At 43.8% G+C, this 21,609-nt stretch overlaps 1 protein-coding gene across 1 annotated transcript in view; it reads left to right on the forward strand.

Moving 5' to 3' along the window:
- Positions 1–21,609, forward strand: part of LOC121002307 (ATP-dependent translocase ABCB1-like) — a 308,011-nt gene that overhangs the window by 252,711 nt on the left and 33,691 nt on the right. The window contains exons 23-24 of the mRNA XM_040433708.1: positions 12,764–12,904; positions 17,398–17,554. Of these exons, the coding sequence (XP_040289642.1) occupies positions 12,764–12,904; positions 17,398–17,554 (298 nt within the window). The remainder of the gene's footprint in view (positions 1–12,763; positions 12,905–17,397; positions 17,555–21,609) is intronic.

The raw sequence follows: 21,609 nt of genomic DNA on the forward strand, positions 1-21,609 counted from the left end.
CTGCAGAAGTGGTAGCTGCAAATACAGTGAAGGAGTTTAAGCCTGCATGGGATAGGCATAAGGCCATCCTTCATATAAGATAGGGCCGGGGGGTATCCATAGTATTCAGTATATTGGGCAGACTAGATCGGCCAAATGGTTCTTATCTGCCGACACATTCTATGTTTCTAGTTGAGATCTCTGCCTTTCATGTGACTACAGCAAAGAACACACCACAACCGAAAGGAACTTTCATCTAAGGCTACTTTCACACTAGCGTTCAGAGAGGATCCGTCTGATGTCTGCACAGACGGATCCTCTCCTATAATGCAGATGTTTTAGATCCGTTCAGAACGGATCTGTCTGCATTATAGTTTAGAAAAAATTCTAAGTGTGAAAGTTGTTCAGACGGATCCGTCCAGACTTTACATTGAAAGTCAATGGGGGACAGATCAGTTTGAAAATTGAGCCATATTGTGTCAACTTCAAACGGATCCGTCCCCATTGACTTACATTGTAAGTCTGGACGGATCCATTTGCCTCCGCATGGCCAGGCGGACACCCGAACGCTGCAAGCAGCGTTCAGGTGTCCGCCTGCTGAGCGGAGCGGAGGCTGAACGCTGCCAGACTGATGCATTCTGAGCGGATCCGCATCCACTCAGAATGCATTGGGGCTGGACGGATGCGTTCGGGGCCGCTTGTGAGAGGCATTAAACGGAGCTCACAAGCGGAGCCCCGAACGCAAATGTGAAAGTAGCCTTACCCGGTAACTGACTTTTGCTCTGCTTAACCCTGCTGTACCCATATAACCTGTATCTGTAACCTCAGACCACTGTATATTATCTCTGTGTATATTGTGTTATATCTAGTGTGCCCTAGTCTGTGTTTCGGCCTAGTTATAAGCTACCGCGAGTTGGTTTCTCACCCTGTATAATCCCGTTAGTGGACCGGGCTTATATCAAACAAGAAGCTGGTGGCAGATACCTGGGCTGAGCCAGAGCTGTTTTCACTGCAGCAGTGAAAAGGCTCTCTCAGCCTGTTGCCTCTGTGCCCGCGTGGACAGGAGGTGTATGTGTAAACCGTATCAAGCTGACCTTACCTGCTCCTCTGGAGGGCGTAACGTCACGTTCTTGGTAACCTGTGACCATAACGCTTCTCGTGAGCTCGACGTAGGCGACGTCAAGCGGGCACGAGGTCTGGTATTCGTCACAGGGGGCATCAAGTGAACTACTTATCCAGAGGATCCCAGCCAAAGACGTAGAAAAATAAAGGCTTCAAAATGGCACTGCTTGAACATAGTCCAAAGACTCAAGTAAAGCAATTAATGTCAATTTCCAAATGGGTTTCATCAGAAAAATATATTAAGTTTCTTTTTGTCACAAAGTTTTAATGATTTCACCCCCTCTCCAATGCGAGTCTACCTGACAAATACCGATAACTTTCAAGCCTTCTAAACTTTTAATTCTACCCCTCCATAGGATGAAACAGTTTAATCTATGTAACGACACCAAAGTAACAATTCAGCTGGTGGTGTCCCATAGACAAGTGACTCCTCCCACAGCGACATATAAAGGTTTGCATAGCTGGACGCAAATTTTGATCCCATAGCCACACGCACCTGTTGAAAATAAAAATCACTCTCCACCAAAAATGGTTGTGCCATGTTTTAATTTCTATCTACAATTGTCTGTATCACCTTAACCCCTTCATCACGTGGAATCACATTATACAATGATGTCATATCAGCTGTATGTATTTAAGCTGTGGAATGACATCAGTGGAATTGCGCAAAAAGGAAGGCATAGGCAACATACTTTTGGAGAGAAAAAAATACACATAGTTGCCTAGATGCCAGAGACTATAGGTCTGGGAGGTGAATGCTGCTGGTTTTTGTGCACTTTTGGCAGGAAGTATATAACTGGTATCTTTGGGGACATTTTATAGATATGTTTTGTATTCCTTCCAACTTTTTGCCATCATCCAGAATTATCAATATCTCTTTTAGATATTTTTGTGTGGGGTCTAATCAAAGTTTTTATGCGTGTTTTCTTCTAACATCTGATTCATCTTCACTGTATAATGTTCTGGCTTCATGAAAACAACCCCTCCCCCCTTTCCTGGTTTCAGAACTACACTGTTATCTTTCACAAATTGTTTTAGTGCATTTTTGTCTTTGATACTAAGATTGTGTTTCCTCATTTGTTAATGACGACATTTCTAAAAACCTCTATGGTAGCCCCATTACAGGAGGATTAAAAGTAGAGGGGCTACATATATCTGTATAGGAATTTATCACCTACAACATATTTCAACCTTTTTTGAATTATAATGTCTTATTTTGGTATCCCTATAGTTGAAAACATCCATGCTGCTCATATGTTTTACCTAGAAGAGTGCACAATAAATGAAAACACAAAAATGGTAAAAACAAAGAGCAAACAACCTGATCAAACCGGTCAAACTGGTTTTCGAACAACCTCCTTATTAGTAGAGGTATTGATTATTGATGTATGTCCAAAAGCTGTATTAGACCTTGGGCAAGCGTAAATGATGGGAGCGGTGGTGGTTAAAATTATGCTGGTGGGGGGCTTTGTATGGGTATGTGATAATTTTTCTCCACAGTGCTGGCTGTTATTGTATTGGATTCCGTCCAGCTGTGATTATTTTATTTTTTTACAAAAAAAACTTTTTTAGTAATTTTTTTTTTTTATTATCTTGTCCTTAACCCCTTAAGGACTCAGCCCTATTTCACCTTAAGGACTTGGCCTTTTTTTGCAAATCTGACCAGCGTCACTTTAAGTGCTGATAACTTTAAAACGCTTTGACTTATCCAGGCCATTCTGAGACTGTTTTTTTTATCACAAATTGTACTTCATGACACTGGTAAAATGAAGTAAAAAAAATTCATTTTTATTTATAAAAAAATACCAAATTTACCAAAAAAAATTGCAAATTTCCAAGTTTCAATTTCTCTACTTCTATAATACGTAGTAATACCTCCAAAAATACTTATTACTTTACATTCCCCATATGTCTACTTCATGTTTGGATCATTTTAGGAATGATATTTTATTTTTTGGGGATGTTACAAGGCTTAGAAGTTTAGAAGCAAATCTTGAAATTTTTCTGAAATTTTCAAAAACCCAATTTTTAGGGACCAGTTCAGGTCTGAAGTCACTTTGCGAGGCTTACATAATAGAAACCATCCAAAAATGACCCCATTCTATAAACTACACCCCTCAAGGTATTCAAAACTGATTTTACAAACTTTGTTTACCCTTTAGGTGTTCCACAAGAATTAATGGAAAATAGAGATACAATTTCAAAATTTCACTTTTTTTGCTGATTTTCCATTTTAATAATTTTTTTCCAGTTACAAAGCAAGGGTTAACAGCCAAACCAAACTCAATATTTATGGCCCTGATTCTGTAGTTTACAGAAACACCCCATATGTGGTCGTAAACCTCTGTACGGGCACAAGACAGGGCGCAGAAGGAAAGGAATGCCATACGGTTTTTGGAAGGCAGGTTTTTCTGGACTGTTTTTTTTTTTACACCATGTACCATTTGAAGCCCCCCTGATGCACCCCTAGAGTAGAAACTCCAAAAAAGTGACCCCATTTTAGAAACTACGGGATAGGGTGGCAGTATTGTTGGTACTAGTTCAGGGTACATATGATTTTTGGTTGCTCTATATTACACTTTTTGTGAGGCAAGGTAACAAGAAATAGCTGTTTTGGCACTGTTTTTATTTTTTGTTATTTACAACATTCATCTGACAGGTTAGATCATGTGATATTTTTATAGACCAGGTTGTCACGGACGCTGCGATACCTAATATGTATACTTTTTTATTTATTTATGTAAGTTTTACACAATGATTTCATTTTTGAAGCAAAAAAAATCATGTTTTAGTGTTTCCTTAGTCTGAGAGCCATAATTTTTTCAGTTTTTGGGAGATTACCTTTGGTAGGATAGGATTTTTGCGGGATGAGATGACGGTTTTATTGGCACTATTTTGGGGTGCGTGTGACTTTTTGATCGCTTGCTATTACACTTTTTGTGATGTAAGGTGACAATTTTTTTTTTATTTTGCACAGTTTTTTTTTTTTTTTTTTTTTTTTTTTTTTACGGTGTTCATCTCAGGGATTAGGTCTTGTGATATTTTTATAGAGCCGGTCGATACGGACGCGGCGATACCTAATATGTATACTTTTTTATTTATTTATGTACCGTATTTTTCTCCCTATAAGACGCACCGGCCCATACGACACACCTAGGTTTTTTAGGAGGAAAATAAAAAAAATATTTTGAACCAAAAGGTGTGCTTTTGGTGGGCTTTGAACTAATGGTAGCCTGTGAATGACACTATTATGGGGGTCTGTGGATAGCACTGTTATAGGGGTCTGTGGGTGGCACTGTTATGGGGGTCTGTTGATGGCACTGTTATGGGGGTCTGTGGCTGACACTGTTATGGGGGTCTGTGGCTGACACTATGGGGGGATCTGTGGATGACAGATAAATAGCATCTTATGCTATTTGACATCCACAGATCCCCCCCATAACAGTGTCAGCCACTGTGAATGACCCCAATACAGGGGGTGGGGGCTGGCATCTACACTAGTTTTTAAATGGCAGCGGGGGCCCAGTGCAGTAATTGTATTACATTGCACCGGGCCCCGCTCACTGTACTAATGCTATCTACTGTAACTGCAGGCATGCATGGTTAACTATAGATATGTTTGATCCAGCGCTGAGCAGCCTGTACTTACGATCATAGCAGGCTGAAGGCTGGAGACAGGAGGCGGGCGGGCGGGCACTGGCAGCGTAACTTCCTACGTCACGTGCTTGCGCCGCCTGCTTCATTCATAAAGTGGGCGGAGCAGGCACGTGACGTAGGAAGTTACGCTGCCAGTGCCCACCCGCCCAGCCTCCTGCCTCCAGCATCCAGCCTGCTATGATCGTAAGTATAGGCTGCTCAGCGCTGGATCGAACATATCTATAGTTAACCATTGCCTGCCTGCAGTTACAGTAGATAGCATTAGTACAGTGAGCGGGGCCCGGTGCAAAAGAATACAGTGACTGCACTGGGCCCCGCTGCCATTACAAAACTAAAGGCCGGCACCCAGCCCCTGCTCCCCCCTTGCTGATACACACACTGGCCGCGCTGTGCAGCTTGCGGTCGGCGGTGTATCAGTGTAAAAATGGCAGCCTTCGCCCCGTAAGACACACTGCCATTTTCCTCCCACTTTTGGGGGAAAAAAGTGTGTTTTATAGGGCGAAAAATACGGTAAGTTTTACACAATAACAGCTTTTTTAAAACAAAAAAATGATGTTTTAATGTCTCCATATTCTGAGCCATAGTTTTTTCAGTTTTTGGGTGATTGTCTCAGGTAGGGGCTCATTTTTTGCGGGATGAGGTGATGGTTAGATTGGTACTATTTTGGTGGGCAAACGCCTTTTTGATCGCTTGCTGTTGGACTTTTTGTGATGTAAGGTGACAAAAAAATGGTTTATTTAGCACAGTTTTTATTTTTTACGGTGTTCCTCTGAGGGGTTAGGTCATGTGATATGTTTATAGAGCCGGTCGATACGGACACAGCGATACCTAATATGTATACTTTTTTTTTTCCCTATTTTTTTTTTTTTAACTTTTTTGGGGGAAAATGACGTTTTTGTTTATTTTTACTTGAAACTAAATTTTTTGGGGGGAAAACTTTATTTTTTCAACTTTTTTTTCACTTTATTTTTTGTCCCACTTTGGGACTTGAACTTTTGGGGGTCTAATTCCCTTTACAATTCATTCCAATACCTCTGTATTGGAATGCATTGGCTGTGTGTATTACTCATACAGCTTCCGGCCTGTGAGATCCAGGGGGCTAGATCTCACAGGCTCGTCACCGGAAGGCAGCGCAATGCCTCAGGAAGGCATCGCGCTGCCTTCCATGCCATCGGGTCCCCCCTACAGCCCCATGGGGACCCGATGGCACCACCGCCGCCGCACCAGGTAAAAGCCACAAACCGCAGGTCTGAATTGACCTGCGGTTTGCGGCGATCACCGATGCGGGGGGGTCACAAGACCCCCACCCCGGCGTTGTGACAGGATGCCCGCTGAATGATTTCAGCGGACATCCTGTTCTGATTAACCGCCGCCGCCCTGCAATGTAGTTTTAAACTTAGGACGTACCGGTACGTCCTGGGTCCTTATTGACTCGGCAAACATGGCGTACCGGTACATCCTAAGTCCTTAAGGGGTTAAGTTCCATCTTGTCTTCTTCAAAATTGTTTAAAATGGTCTTGCCTTTCATTATTTATACAAAAAAAAAATCTTGTAGCATGGCAGGAAATTTGGGACACTCCTTTGAATTGCCACGCTACCACAAGATGCCACCACTGACTCATAGAGCAGCTGTTAAGGACAGGGAAAGTTCATCTCTTTCACGCCCCCCTGGGTCAATGTTTTGCAAGGCAGCAATGAGGCCAGGTTCTTGTTGATATCTCTACTTTTGTGTCGGTCCGGTTCCCATATCAGGAGCTTATCCGCCTCCTCCACTCCCTACTCAATGACATCTTCCTGTCCTCAACACAAACATGAAAGAGCATTTCTTTAACTCTATCTCTCTACAGTGTTGCCATGGTGTTTTAAAAATTATTAGCCCTGGTTAGAGAAGCCAAACAGCAGATCAGTTGCTAATCTTCATCACGCGGCAAATATATTCGCCAACCATAACTGTCAGTGACAATGGCAGAAGAATTGTGGCTGTGCTACATTTGTGGGAAATAACACATTTTCCATGCATGGGATACATAATAAATTTAGTGGTGCAATAATTTTTTTAAAAGGATTGTGGCTTGCAGAAGGTAATCCCACGTCCAGAAGAGTGTCTGCACATTTCATCCATTTTTATGTGGCTACGAAGGTCCCTGTGGACTTGCAGCGACAGTACTGTCTGCCTTTGCACTGCTTGACCTGCGCTATTCTAACTCACGGGAATTCCATCTTGCATACTGTATGCTAGAGCATCTGTACGAGCACCATAAAGTGGTTAATGATTTCATCATACATCCGACCACCACAGCATAGATCATGTGTTGTTTTGAGGTCACGCAGGACAGGAAAATAAGAATATACCTTCCAGGATGACTCTTCTCTCATTAGGGAACCAAATTCAACAGCTCACGATCCCTTTGTCACTGCACGGGAAAAGGGGCAATTCCCACAGCAAAATTCCATTAATTATCCCCAGCAGACGTACTTGCTTCAACCTTGTATTTTTATTCTAGAAAAAATGTCCATCAACAGGATGCGTTTCAGCTCATGTAGCCTTTCTCAACGGTACAGTTGAGAGGCTACATGAGCCGAAATGCGTCCTGTTGATGGACATTTTTTAAGGAATAAAAATACAAGGTTGAAGCAAGTATGTCTGCTGGGAATAATTAATTGGACTTCTCTCATTGAGACACGATAACCAGAATATCTCTTTATCATTAGGGAGATGAAAAAAATGGTCATGATTAGAGTTGAGCGGACACCTGGATGCTCGGGTTCGGCTGAACTTCACAAAAAAGTTCGAGTTCGGGACCCGAACTTGACCTGAACTTGAACCCGAACCCCATTGAAGTCAATGGGCACCCGAACTATGAAGCACTAAAATGGCTCTAAAGGTCATATAAAGGGCTAGAGGGCTGCAAATGGCAGCAAAATGTGGTTAAGAGCATGGCAAGTGCTCTGCAAACAAATGTGGATAGGGAAATTACTTAAAATAACATAAAATACATACAAATAAAAAAATAATAATCTTGATCTAGGAGGACGAGATCCATATGGAGTAGGAGGTTGAGGAGGGCAGTGGATATGGCGGTGTAGGTGGAAGCGGCGGTGGAGGAGGAGGTAGCTAACACTAATTTTTGGTTGTAATTTTTTTTCTTTTTTGGTTTAAATTAGGGTACACCCCAAAACATTGGGAAATATAACCTGTGATAACCCCCTCCAGCTGTGCTAAACAAACGTTCAGACAATACACTGGCTGCAGGGAAGGCCAGTACCTCAACGGCATAAAGGCCAAGCTCAGGCCATGTGCCTCATTTGGAGACCCAGAAGTTGAAGGGGGCAGACCCATCAGTCAGTATGTGTAGGTGTGTGCACACATACTGCTCCACCATGTTGCACGTCCCCGTGATGTCCATAGGATATCTGCTCTATCAACTTTTGATGTTCTTTTCTGCGCCTACCATGTTGATCACGGTTAGCAGCGAATCAGGGTTCCACAATGGAGAGGGAGCGTGAGAAAGGGATACCACATCCAAGGGAGGTCAAATTAAATGTGATTGAGCGGAAATGTGGGACAAATTATTGAAGCCGAAGCTTCCAAGTAAAGGAGGGGGTGCGTGGCAATTACCCACTCCCGACTCTGGAAGGTATTGACGATAAATAACAATACAGGACTCTTAAGATGGACTGTTATTGGAATGATTAATAAAAAATTATAGGGAATGTCACTGGGGTATTTTGGATTTGGAAACGTTAGACAGGAGAGCTTTGTTGACTCTAGATAACTTCTGCCTGATCGCATGTCCCCGTGACTTCCACGATCCATTTGGATATTTTCTCTATCAACTTTTGATGTTCTTTTCTGTGCCTACCATGTTGATCACGGTCAACAGCGAATCAGGGTTCCACGCCAGAGAGGGAGCGTGAGAATACCACATCCAAGGGAGATCAATGTATGAAATTAAATGTCATCGAGCGGAAATGTGGGACAAGTTGTTAAAGTTGAAACATCTAATGAAAGGAGGGGCGTGTGTCAATTAAAGACAAATTTTTGAAATTTAATTCCCTGTCATCTATGCAGAGCAGGTGTTTTTCATCGCCAAAAATGGGTTAATATCACCCACCAATGGAATAGAATATTTTTAAAAATTTCGGTCCCTGTCACCTATGGAGAGCAGGGTTTTATTCACATCAAAAAAATGGTAAAATGTCACCCAAGAATGTAACAGACAAATTAGTGAAATGTATTTCCTTGTTCACTAGAAATTTGGGAATTTCACCCGAAAATGTAACAGACAAGTTAGTGAAATGACATATAAAATAAAATACGTACAAATAAAAAAAAATAATCTTGATGTATGAGGTGAAGGTCCATATGGAGTAGGAGATTGAGGAGGTGGTGGGCGTAGTGGTGTAGGTGGAAGCGGCTGTGAAGGAGGATAAGGTAGCCAACACTTTTTTTATTTTTATTTTTTTATTTTATTTTTTATTAGGGTACACTCCAAAAGAGTGGGAAATATAAAAAATACAACAATGAGCAATTGCACTGTAGTATAACAATGGTTGGGTAAGGCCGATATACATGTCTATTGTGCACAAAGTACGGACAAGTCCTGTGGGATCCATGCCTGGTTCATTTTAATGAACGTGAGCTTGTCCAAGTTGGCTGTGGACAAGCGGCTGTGCTTGTCTGTGATAACGCCCCCTGCCGTGCTAAACACACGTTCAGACAATACACTGGCTCCAGGGCAGGATAGCACCTCCAAGGCGTAAAAGGCAAGCTCAGGCCATGTGCCCAATTTGGAGATCCAGAAATTGAAGGGGCAGACCCATCATTCAGTACGTGTAGGCGTGTGCACACCTACTGCTCCACCATGTTGCTGAAAGGCTGCCTCCTGCTAAGATGTTCCATATCAGCTGGTGGTGCTGGTTGTTGTGGCTTGCTGACAAAGCTTTTCCACATTTCGACCATGCTAACCCTGCCTTCTGAGGTGCTGGTGGTGCCCCAGCTGGTTGGCGACCTCCTCCTCCTCCTCTGCCTTTGCCTTGTGCTTCCACTGTGCCCCCCGCTGTCAGGTGGGAATGCCACCAGCAGCGCGTCCACCAGCGTGCGCTTGTACTCGTGCATCTTACGATCACGCTCCAGTGACGGAATTAAGGATGGTACGTAATCCTTGTAACGGGGATCCAGCAGTGTGGACACCCAGTAATCAGCACAAGTTAGAATGTGTGCCAGGCTGCCTAGAGGCAATGACCAGCTGTCCTCTGTGGGAGGTGTATCGTCTGTGTCATCTGTATCCCCCCAGCCAATCACTAGTGATGGCCATGAGCTAGTCTAGGTGCCTCCCTGCTGTGAACACTGTTCCTCCTCCTCATCCTCCACCTCCTCATCCTCCAGAACTGTGCCCTGGCTGGACAATTGTGTACCTGGCGTTTGTGGGTGCAGGAACCCACCCTCGGAGCCACTTGTGAATGACTGGCCTGAAACCCTTGTAAATTATCCCTCTTCCTCCTCCTCCTGTGCGACATCCTCTTCCATCATCGCCCGAAGCGTTTTTTCAAGGAGACATAGAAGTGGGATAGTAACGCTGAGAACAGCTTTATCGGCACTGGCCATGTTGGTGGAGTACTAAAAACAGAGCAACAAGGCACACAGGTCTTGCATGGAGGCCCACTCATTGGTGGTAAAGTGGTGCTGTTCCGCAGAGCGACTCAACCGTGCGTGCTGCAGCTGAAACTCTATCGCCTGCTGCTGCTCGCACAGTCTGTTTCGGCATCATCCGAGACGTGCTGCGGTGGTCCTCCTATGTACTCATCCCGAAACATAAGTGGTTGGGCATCAGTGCACTCAATTTCTTCCACTTCTTGGGCAGGGCTATGTGGATGGCCCTGGGAAATCCAGCTAGCAGAGTCATCAAAAATCAGAAGAGACTGCTGCATGACTTGGGGCTCAGACTGCTTGGCTGATTTTGCAAGGGGGTGAGGTGTAGGACTGATGGACATGGGCTGCAGGTGCCAACTCTGATATTTCAGCAGGAGACTGGGTGGCAGACAATGTAATGGAACTGGAGGCCCTGTCAGCCACTCAATCTACTATCGCCTGTACTTGTTCTGGCCTCACCATTCATAGAGCCGCATTAGGCCTGACCAAATAACGCTGAAGGTTTTGTCGCCTATTCACACCTGAGGAACGTATTTTACTTGTGCGTGTAGCTGGCACAGATCGACCATGTCCTCTCCCTGCAACAGGAGCTCCACCAGCAGCACCACGACCGGGGCCACGTCCCTTATTTGACACTCTCCTCATTCTCTGCAAATGTATTTTGCCCAAAATGGGTGTTTTTTTATAACAGAATATAACAGCAGTATCTAAAGCGTGTATTTCACACTGGCAGTTGCAGTAAAGGCCCCAGATGTAGGGTATTGCCAAAAATGGGTGTGTTTTTTTTTAAACACAGAATATCATTGCAGTATTTCAAGCTTGTATCTCACACTAACAAATGTAGCAAATGCCCCAGATGTAAGGTATTGCCAAAAATTGGTGTTTTTTTTTTTAAACACAGAATATCATTGCAGTATTTCAAGCTTGTATTTCACACTGACAGATGCAGCAAAGGCCGCAAATTTAGTATTTTGCCCAAAATGGGTGTTTTTTTAAACCAAGAATATTATTGCAGTATTTCAAACATGTATTTCACACTGACAAATGCTGAAAAGACCCCTGATGTAGGGTATTGCCAAAAATTGGTGTGTTTTTTTAAACCCAGAATATAATTGCAGTATTTCAAGCTTTTATTTGACTGTCACAAATGCACATATGCTGTGCTCATGCACTGAACTTGCATTAAATGGCCGCCAATGCCCACCTAACTAACAGACGGCTAAAAGTTATTTTTCTGTGTCACTGGGCTCAGGGCAGGGTAAAAATATTGTGCACTGCACCCACAAAACAAAAAACTAGGTAGATCGCTGAGTTAACAAGCACTTCTCATTAAAGATTCTTTCCTATTCTCTCCCTCACAGCAGCAGCATCCTCTCCCTACACTAATCAGAGCAGAGTGACATGGAGCGCTATGTGACTCCAGCTTATATAGAGGCTGGGTCACATGCTGCACTGGCCAATCACAGCCATGCTGTTAGTAGGCATGGCTGTGATGGCTTCTAAGGGCACACGAGTTAAACGCTTGCTGATTGGCTGCTCTGCAGCCTTTCAAAAAGCGCCATTATCTCGCCGAACACCGAACCCAAACTTTTACTGAAAAGTTCGGGTTCGAGTCAAGGGTCCAAAAATCCAAAAGTTCGGTACGAACCTGAACTTTACATTTCGTGTTTGCTCAAATCTAGTCATGATGAGTATTATATGTCAGGCAACACTGCTCTTGCTTGTGTTGAGTATTATATGTCAGGCAATACTTCTAGGAAGAATATAAGCCTTCTGGAAGAAAGCTATCTTGCATGTCTTGTTGAGCAAAGTGTAATCCAGGGTATGAGATTCTAGTTCTGTTTTGCTTTTAGATGGAGAATTGGCTTGCCTGTCTCACTTTCAGTAGAATATTACCTTTTTTGTTTTTCATTTTGTGTCATAGGTTTTCCATGCATGATAGAAAGCTATAAAATCTTGAAAGAGTGTATTTATTATTTTATTTCATTTTGTCATGTAGAAAGGGAATCTACTAAAGTGTTTTGTATGTCAGTAATGGCCTGTTACTTTGTCCTCATCGAGGTAGCACAGCATCTGTGGAAGTCCGATCACAGAGACGTAAATTTATGAATGGTACATGTGCTGAAGGATTCAAAAATAACATTGGCAAGAATTTATTAAGACTGGGGTTCACATACCGCAAGTCTTGACACCCTTGCACTAGAATAAGATGCACCTAATTTATTAAAAGGCAAATGCTTTAGTCGCATCTCTGGCACTCATTGCGCCAATGAGCAGTTCAAATGCTGTTTTTATGTAGTTGCTTGTCATAAAATAGATTTTCTAACATTCAGTACTTGTGTTTTTTTTCAGGAATGCATTAAAGATCGCACCTTTTTATGGATTGGCATGCGCTATAGCAGAAAGTTTGCAATTCCTTATATGTGCACCGGTGTTTAGCCTCGGAGGATGGCTTGTTGCACACTGCTATATATATATTGAAAATGTTTTCCTGTAAGTATTTGAATTTCTTTTTTGGATGTCACATATTAAACAAATATGTTTTAATAATATTTACGACTCATAATACGGTCCCTTTCATGCATCCTCCAGCCCAATAACACCCTACAACTGACCAAAATGTTGTTAAAGTATCGCATCTTCCATTTTATCACTTTCCTTTAATTATTACTAATTTAGAAAGCATTATCATATTCATTAAAAGTATCCTCTTGAAAGTATTGCAAAACTTGTTTAGCACATGTCTTACCGTGTTTCTCAAACTGTGAGGCATGGCTCAATATCAGGTGAGGAGCTGGTCCTAGTCCTAATTTCTGAATAATCCATCCAGCGGCACAGAAGCAGGCAAAGCAGCTATCAATGTGAGCAAGTTCTGGGGCCTACACCTCTCATCCCACTTCTAGAGTGAGTGTGGGGTTGGTGCTGTGTGCCTACATTTCACTTCCATAGCCTCCTCCGCCGTCTCATTTTTGGACAGATGGAGGAGAAGGACGAGGAGGACAGAATGTGGCAAGTGACACTCCACAACGGAGGGACAGCCTGCCTCAGCGGAAGGGCATGCAACAGAAGACAGTCCAAGCTGCTGTCCACCAATATTGGCAAAATCTTTTTATTATGCAGTACTTCACAAAACCTTTAGGAAGGTGTTGAAAAATGCTGCAAAGCATTCTTAAAAATATTGACACGTTAATAGTTTATTTTTATCAATTAACAAAATTCAAAGTGAATGAGCACTGTGTACAAGAGTACCTAGAAGAATTGATGGTGTTTTGAAGGCAAACGGCCACACCAAATATTGATTTGATTTAGATTTCTCTTTTGTTCATTCACTTTGGATTTTGTAAATGATAAAAAGAAACTATTAAAACTTCTATTTTTGAAAGCATCCTTACCTTGCAGTATTTTCCACACCTACCTAAAACCATTTTTTTGTGCTGCACTTGGTATTTGGTTACTGCTAGTTTTTTTGCACTGCATTGTGGCAGGTGGTGCTGCTGGGGAGGTATTTTGTGCTGCACTGTGGTATTTATTGCTAAATAAATCAACTTGCTGAAAAGAAATACCATTATTTTTACTGTTGGTGAAGTGCATCATCCTCAACTTTCACTTGGACAAATTTAAGGAATAAGACACCTGACATTGTGTCTTCCAAGGCACAGAAAAGACCAACACAAAGTATCACATTATGAGCAAAAGAGCCAAAAAACATGTAGTTATGTGGATTTATGTGGAAGATTAATCGAGAATGAATGTTCCTGCGAATGCTCATTCCCGACAATCTGCCCATTTAAAGCTGCAGCTGGTCACCCTATGAACGGGTGAAATGCTCATTCATCGGGTGAAACTGACATTAGTGCAGGCAAGTAAATTATCGTTTCTGGGCAAAAGATCCTGCTGTCTAAACAGCACTTTGCTGCCCATAAAAATATAGCTGTATGAGAACGAGTGATCATAGTAGTGATCGCTCCTTCTCATACTGTGGAGGTCATCTCTGCATGTAAATGCACCGCTAACCCTACACTTAACAAGCAGCCGTTATAGGGAAGGAACACTTCCTTTCTGATAATCAACTGCTCCTTGGCATATGTAAATACACCATTAGTCTTCCCGGATGCCAAGAAAGCGGATAATGTTATGGTGAGACCTGTCCTCCAAATCAATTACTGCACTCTCATTCTCCTCATCATTTGTATTATCCACTAATTCACTGTTAGCATTAGCAAATTCTTCTCCAAGTACACGCACCAGTATCTTTATATCCTTTTGCAGTGGTATAAGGAGTGAATATCTGCTTATAATGATAACTGCAGGTTTCCTAGTAAAGCTCTCAGAGTAGCCTCAGTAATAGGTTTATCCGGCGAATTAGAAGGGATAGCGTGATTTGCATGAGATAGCAAAAAAACAGAATCATGCTGTTGCATAGCTTGCTCATGGACAAAGGACTGACCATTTGTGCCTACCATATGGTAGCTCCCACAAATTTCTCTCCATCCATTTCCCAAACATGGGGCAGGTAACATGCATGAACCTTTACCCTGTCATGTCAGTGTGTATTCACCGAGCATGTAGAGTTAAGGGTGTATTGACAGCCAGATTTTCTGGCAGATAATCACTAACAATCGTTCCTATGAACACTCGTTAGCAGTCACCTGGCAGTCTAAGGCTACTTTCACACTAGCATTTCTGATGGATCCGGCAGGGTCCAGAAAAAATGCTTCCGTTACTGATAGTACAACCATCTGCATCTGTTATGGATGTATCTGGTTGTATTATCTTTAACATATCTTTAACATAGCCAAGACGATCCGTCATTAACTCCATTGAAAGACAATAGGGGACGGATCCGTTTTCTATTGTGGCAGAGAAAACAAATCCATACCCATTGACTTGAATTGGGGGTAATGCCGGATCCGTCTTGCTCCGCATCCCAGGACGGAAAGCAAAATACAACATGTTGCGGTTTGCTCTCCGGTATGGGAATGCAACTAAATGGAACGGAATGCATTTTGGTTATGTTCAGTTAAGTTTTGTCCCCATTGACAATGAATGCGGACAAAACTGAAGCGTTTTTTTCCGGTATTGAGCCCCTATGACGGAACTCGATATCGGAAAACTTAAATGCTAGTGTGAAATACTGCCTCTAATTGCCTGATGAACAAGCATATGCTCGTTCATCGGACAATTGTTATTTTTAAGCATGCGTAAAAATCACAATGGTCTCGCTTGCAGATCACGCTAATAGCGATCTGCTGCCGGAACACCACTGTCCTGCATGGGGACGAGCGATGGCATATCGATCACTTCTCCCCATGCCACGGAGGACATTGCTGCATGTAAAAGCAGCTGTGTCCTCCAATAGCTATCTGGTGATTGCTGGAGGGAACACTTCCCTCCTCACAATCGTCCGCGGCATTGGGGTGTCTAATACACCCTTAAGTTACAGTGTTTGAATGCTGTGTATCAGCAGGGTTAATAAGTGAGGTGGAACCAAAGGTCAGGAGACAGTTGGGGAAGGTTTTTAAGCCTAGACAGGAAAAGGCCTGACAGTGTGTTAGGCAGAGAGTCCTGTGAGCATGTGAGTCCTGGACATCAATAAGCACAATGTCATCATTGCACCAGTCAGAGGGATAGCAAAAAGCTCATGGGCCCTGGTGCAAGAGTTCAGCTTGGGCTCCCGTCCCTCAGTGCTTGTTGGCAAGGGGCAGGGGAGCACATATCCTTCCTGCTGCCTGAGGCAAACATTGAAAGGGCACCCCTCATGCCAAATTCTTAACCTAACCCCTTCCCTCCAACCAGAGGTGTAAATTGACCAGGATGCACTTTCTATAATGCCAGTGTCTTATGTGGCACAAGGGTCTTTGGCCCCCCTCAGGCTCCTGGCCCCGGTAGCTACTGCTACCTCTGCACCCCCTATAGCTACGCCCCTGGCGCCAGTGGAACTGATGACTGATGTTTTCTCAGTGGGAGAAGTTCAGATACTACAAGAAACTAGTTGGCATATTAAATGAGCTGATGTAAATAAAGGGGTACCAAGGAACCTTTTTGTTCAGTCAAAGTGAGACATTTCTTGGCAGGTTTGTGTAATGTGAAGTGATACCAGCTGACATAGGACTACTGTGCTCACATGCCAATATGGGAAGGCTGGTGGCAGCTGTTATAAGAAGCTTTAGATGACATTATATGCTACTATGTTTCATTATTTTATACGTTTCCTGTTTTATACTTATTCTTTTATGTAAAGTTGTAAATTATTTAATGATCATTTAACTATTTATAGGGAGTCTTTCACCAATCCTGACCATTAGAGAACACTAACACCATTATCAGCATTATGGTCCCCATATTGGAATGCTACTTACTGTTTAGCTGCCCGTCGCTTATTTTCTTCAAAAAACACTTTTATTCAATATGCAAATTAGGTCTGAAGGTGTCCAGGGGCAGTTTTCAAGCAGCCAGTGCCCACACCCCTCGTCGCTATTCGTATGAAACCCCTCCCCTTTTACCTCTCTGGGCCTCCCTAGGTTCTTCAGAAATCCAGCACCAGTGCCGTTCACAAGATTTGTCGCGCCTGCGCACTTCATTACCCATTTCGGCACAGGCGCATTAAACACTCTTGTGCCTCTGCCCATTATAGGGAATGAAGTGCGCAGGGGCGGCAAATCTTGGGAACGGCACTGGCGCTGGATTTCTGAAGAACCTAGAGCGGGTCAAATAGATAAAAGGGGAGGGGTTTCATATGAATAGCGACGAGGGGCCTGGGCACCGGCCGCTTGAACTCCGCCCCTGGGCACCTTCAGACCTAATTTGCATATTGAATAAAAGTGCTTTTTGAAGAAAATAAGCGACTAACAGCTAAACAGCAAGTAGCATTCCAATATGGGGACTATAATGCTGATAATGGTGTTAGTATTCTATAATTGGTCAGTATAGGTGAAAGACTCCCTTTAAATTATTAATTAAATTATTTCTGATGTGTCTTCTTTTAGAACATTTTTCATGATTACATTTACTGCTCGTAAAGTGGCGCATCCAGATTCCTTCACATTAAATTTAGGAGCTGCAAAATTTTCAGCTGAACGCATTTTTAAACTGGTGGATAGAATTCCAGCTATTGACATCTACAGTGAAGAAGGACAAACTTTGGTAAATGTATATTTCTCCTTTTTTACACAGTGTTTAGTACATTTGTTAGAGAGACTGAAGTGGGTGGAAAAATGCTCTGTAATGCGTGATATTAATGCGCTAAAATTCCAATAATGGACGACAAAGGTATTGGATTATCGACTACTAATGGCATTTGAGAGTTTGGCCTAGAGATGAGCGAATAAAAAAAAAATTTGATTCGGCCAGTTTGAGACTAATTTGGTTTGAGACTAATTTGTTCATTGCGAATCACGTTAAAAACGACTATTTACTGGCTGCAGAGAGCCTTTATAGTGGTGTAGAACACTGCATTGCAGTAACAGTAGGGAGTCTACTGTCATAGTGAAACAATACTGTGAGTCAGTATGACACGCAGATGACAGGCTTTGCTCTTATAATCACTGCACACTTCACTTATTTAGGCAGTTACGGAGCCAAAACTGACCAAATAACTCAAGTGTGAGCTCAGACTTAAAGATCAATGTTAGCATCAAGAAGAAGCGCACTCCTTTTACACTGTCATCAGCTGATTCCACATAGATGCCTACACAACCAGTTCTATTAAACGCTTATACAAGTAGAGCCCCCCCCGACAGAGTGGAGTGGGTGTCAGCAGTAAATTTGTATTGACATCACTGATTATTTTGCCCTTCCTCTGATCCGTCAGAACAATAACCCCCAAAAACGGACCCTGTCTGTGGAGCATCAGCCTTCACTCAGTCAGCATTTGGTCAGTAATCCATCAGTATGGCCAAAGCCAAAGAAAACAGGAGTGGATCCAAAACAGAGATGACACGTGAATGGAATATTTGCATGTCTTCTGTGTTTTGTACTCACTCCTGCTTTAGGCTACCAAATCATAAGCCAATTCGGATGCAAAATAGGCACCATGTCATGCAGGCCTTACAGCTGTTACATAGACAGGATCCGTTGTGCGTCTCATTTTTCATTCCTTCTGACAGATCAGAAGAATGGTCAAATACTGTAAATTATTATGTCAGCCAGGCCGAAAGGCAAAATAGTGGCCCAGTCAGGAAGTGGGGAAGGTGGGAACAGCATGAGAAGTCCACAGAGTGGCCCTATGACATAGTGGTGAGGTGGAAGCAGAATGAGGAGACCACAGAGTGGCACAATGACAGTTTGGGCCCCCCTGGTCAGACGTGCGAGAGGATGGACGATGGCGCAGATAGGCAGCCACACACTGACTACATAGGAAGTCTCTAAAAAATCCCCCCTATTTGGACCGGTAGCGAAGGCCCAACAAGGTGGAAAGCCAAAAGTCATCCTTCTGCCGAATGGTGACAATTAGAGATGGACTTCGCATGGCGGTTGTTTCGCGGCGAACTTTGCTCGTTCACGGTTTGCCAAACGCGCAAACATATGGTGATGTCCGCCAGCACCATATTCTTTTACATTGTAAAGAACTTTGACCCATGACACATCAATCACGAGGTACAGGACCGCCAATTGAGACGTTTCAGCACATGGACATACCCCCTACCTAATAAACCCGATCAGGCCCCCATTTTATATCCAGTCTTTTGCTAGTGTAGGGAGAGGTTGCTGTGTGGAGCAGGGACAGACTGTTAGGGACACCAAACGCTAGTTAATAGGGCCACAAAAGTCCTTTTAAGGACTGGTATAGGTGTGCTATCGATAGGTGTGACTTAATGAGGGGTGTAATATACTTATAATATGCTTTGTAACATAGAAAGTATATTATAGTGCATTTGTATTGTGCAGCAGTTGTTTACGGTTTTGCTGCATTACTGCAGCTGCACATAGTGACAATCGCTATTGGAACAAATAGATTCTCCTGGTGTGATATATCAGTTGCCCCCCAAAAAAACTAATTGAAGCAGGGGTGTGATATACCAATAATATACTTTCTATATAGTGCATTTGGGTAGTGCAGCATTTGTTTGCCGTTTTGCTGCGTTACCGCAGCTACAGAGAGTGACAAACGCTATTAGAACAAATAATTTCTATTGGTGTGATATACCAGTTGCCCCCCAAAAAACTGATTGAGGCAAGGGTATTATATACCTTCTTCCACAAATACTGCTCTTCTATAGTGACTTTTGTCACAGGATCATTTTGAAAATGACAAGAAGAAGAAGAGGCAGGCCATTCCGCAGGAATGGTAGGGGTCGGGCAGGTGCACCAGGCTGGAGACTAAGTGGGAAGTTGCAGAAGGTACGTTCAATTACATCAGAAGGACGGACCAGACTTGGTTGAGTGGCTTACTCAGCCTTCCGCTTCTGCACCCTCCTCATCCTCTCTATCTGCACCCTCTTCACTCTCTGCTGTGTGCACCCCCAAAGACACCACCACCACCACCATATCCCCTCCACTCGGGTCAGAGGGATTATTTTCCCATCCATTCCAAGACCTTACTGATGCGCAGCCATTCTTGGCATCGGATCAGGGAGAGGAGGTATAAGCGTTCGCCACCCAGCAGTCTGACGACAGTATCCAGATCAGCCCAAGGAGGGTGGTCCCCGCTGTTGCTGCCTACTCTGAGATCTCTAATGTCAGTGGTGGTGAAGGCGCCGATCATGACGTGTCTATGGACGTCACATGGGTGCCCACAAGAGAGGAAGAGGAGGGAAGTTCAGAGGGAGAGACGGAGCAGCAGATAGCTACATATATGGCCACGTTCAGCGGCAAGTGAATGTATCTCTGGCACACAGTGTCGGTGCCAAGATATATCTGACCACAGACACGTGGTATAGCAAACACAGGCAGGGAAGGTACATAACTTTTACTGCCCACTGGTGGAACATTCTGATGGCCATCAAGCATGCGTCCTCCTCGACTGACTCCTCCTTTTCCACTGCTACTGCCTCTTCCGCTGCGCCACCCAGAACCTATTCTACGTGCCACGTGAGACGGCATACTGTGATGCTGCTGTTGTGCCTGGAAGCCAAAAGCCCCACCTCAGCACTGTGGTCACAGGCCGATCAGTGGCTAACCCTGCTCAATTTGACAGTTGGTAAAGTGGTGTGCGACAACAGTGCCAATCTGCTGAGCACGCTGAAACAAAATGACACACGTACCGTGCATGGCACACGTCCTGAACTTAGTCGTGCAGCGATTTGTTGCCCAATACTCCGGGGTCCAGGACGTCTTGCGGCAGGCCAGAAAAATCTCTGGCCATTTTAGATGATCTTACACCACCTGCCCGTAAGACGTCTGATTTGTGACTGCCCGTCGCGATGGAACTCCACCTTGTATACGCTTGTTAGGCTGCTCCAGCAGAAACGCGCAGTTAACGACAACCTACACGAACTCTGCGGCAGGACAGGTTCTGGGGAGCTTTTTTTTTTCACCCCGCCAGTGGCTGCTCATGTGCAACGCATGCAGACTTCTGCGGCCATTTGCTGAGATCACCAAACTGGTCAGTCGCAGCCAGGGCGCCATCATTGACATCGTACCTTACGCCTTCTTTCTGGAGAGTGCATTGTGCCATGTCATTAATCAAGCAATCGAGGAACAGGAGCAGGAAGATGAGGAAGTCGCAATGCTGAATGAATTTCCAGGGGGCTACTCCATCAGAGACAAGTCAACAGGAGTCTGAAGAGGAGTCAGAGGAGGATGGTGCCGCGGAGGAGGAGGAGCAAGAAGAGCATGCTTTAACCTTTTATGGGATCCCTGGTGTTGTCCGTGGCTGGGGGGAGGAGACCGAGGATGACATTATCCTGGACGATGAGCAGGAGCCAGGCCACTCCACTGCTTCCAGTTTAGTGCAAATGGGGGCCTTCATGCTCCAGTGTTTGAAGAGGGACCCCCCCATATAAAAAGCATAAAGGGCAAGGACCAGTATTGGGTGGCAACGTACTTAGACCTCCGGTACAAAAATGAAATGGCTGACATGTTACCAGTTACCTGTCAGAATGCAGCACTTCCAGGCCTTGCTTCGAGAAATGCTGCATTCTGCTTTTGCGGGCACTGGCAGAGGATTTTCCACACAGAAAAACTGTTGTGGGTACCAATCCAACAGCGCATGCAAGAAGAGGGCGGTTTGAAAGATGTGTTGGTCACTTCGGATATAA

This window comes from Bufo bufo, chromosome 5, assembly GCF_905171765.1.
Source record: "Bufo bufo chromosome 5, aBufBuf1.1, whole genome shotgun sequence".
NCBI lineage: Eukaryota > Metazoa > Chordata > Amphibia > Anura > Bufonidae > Bufo > Bufo bufo.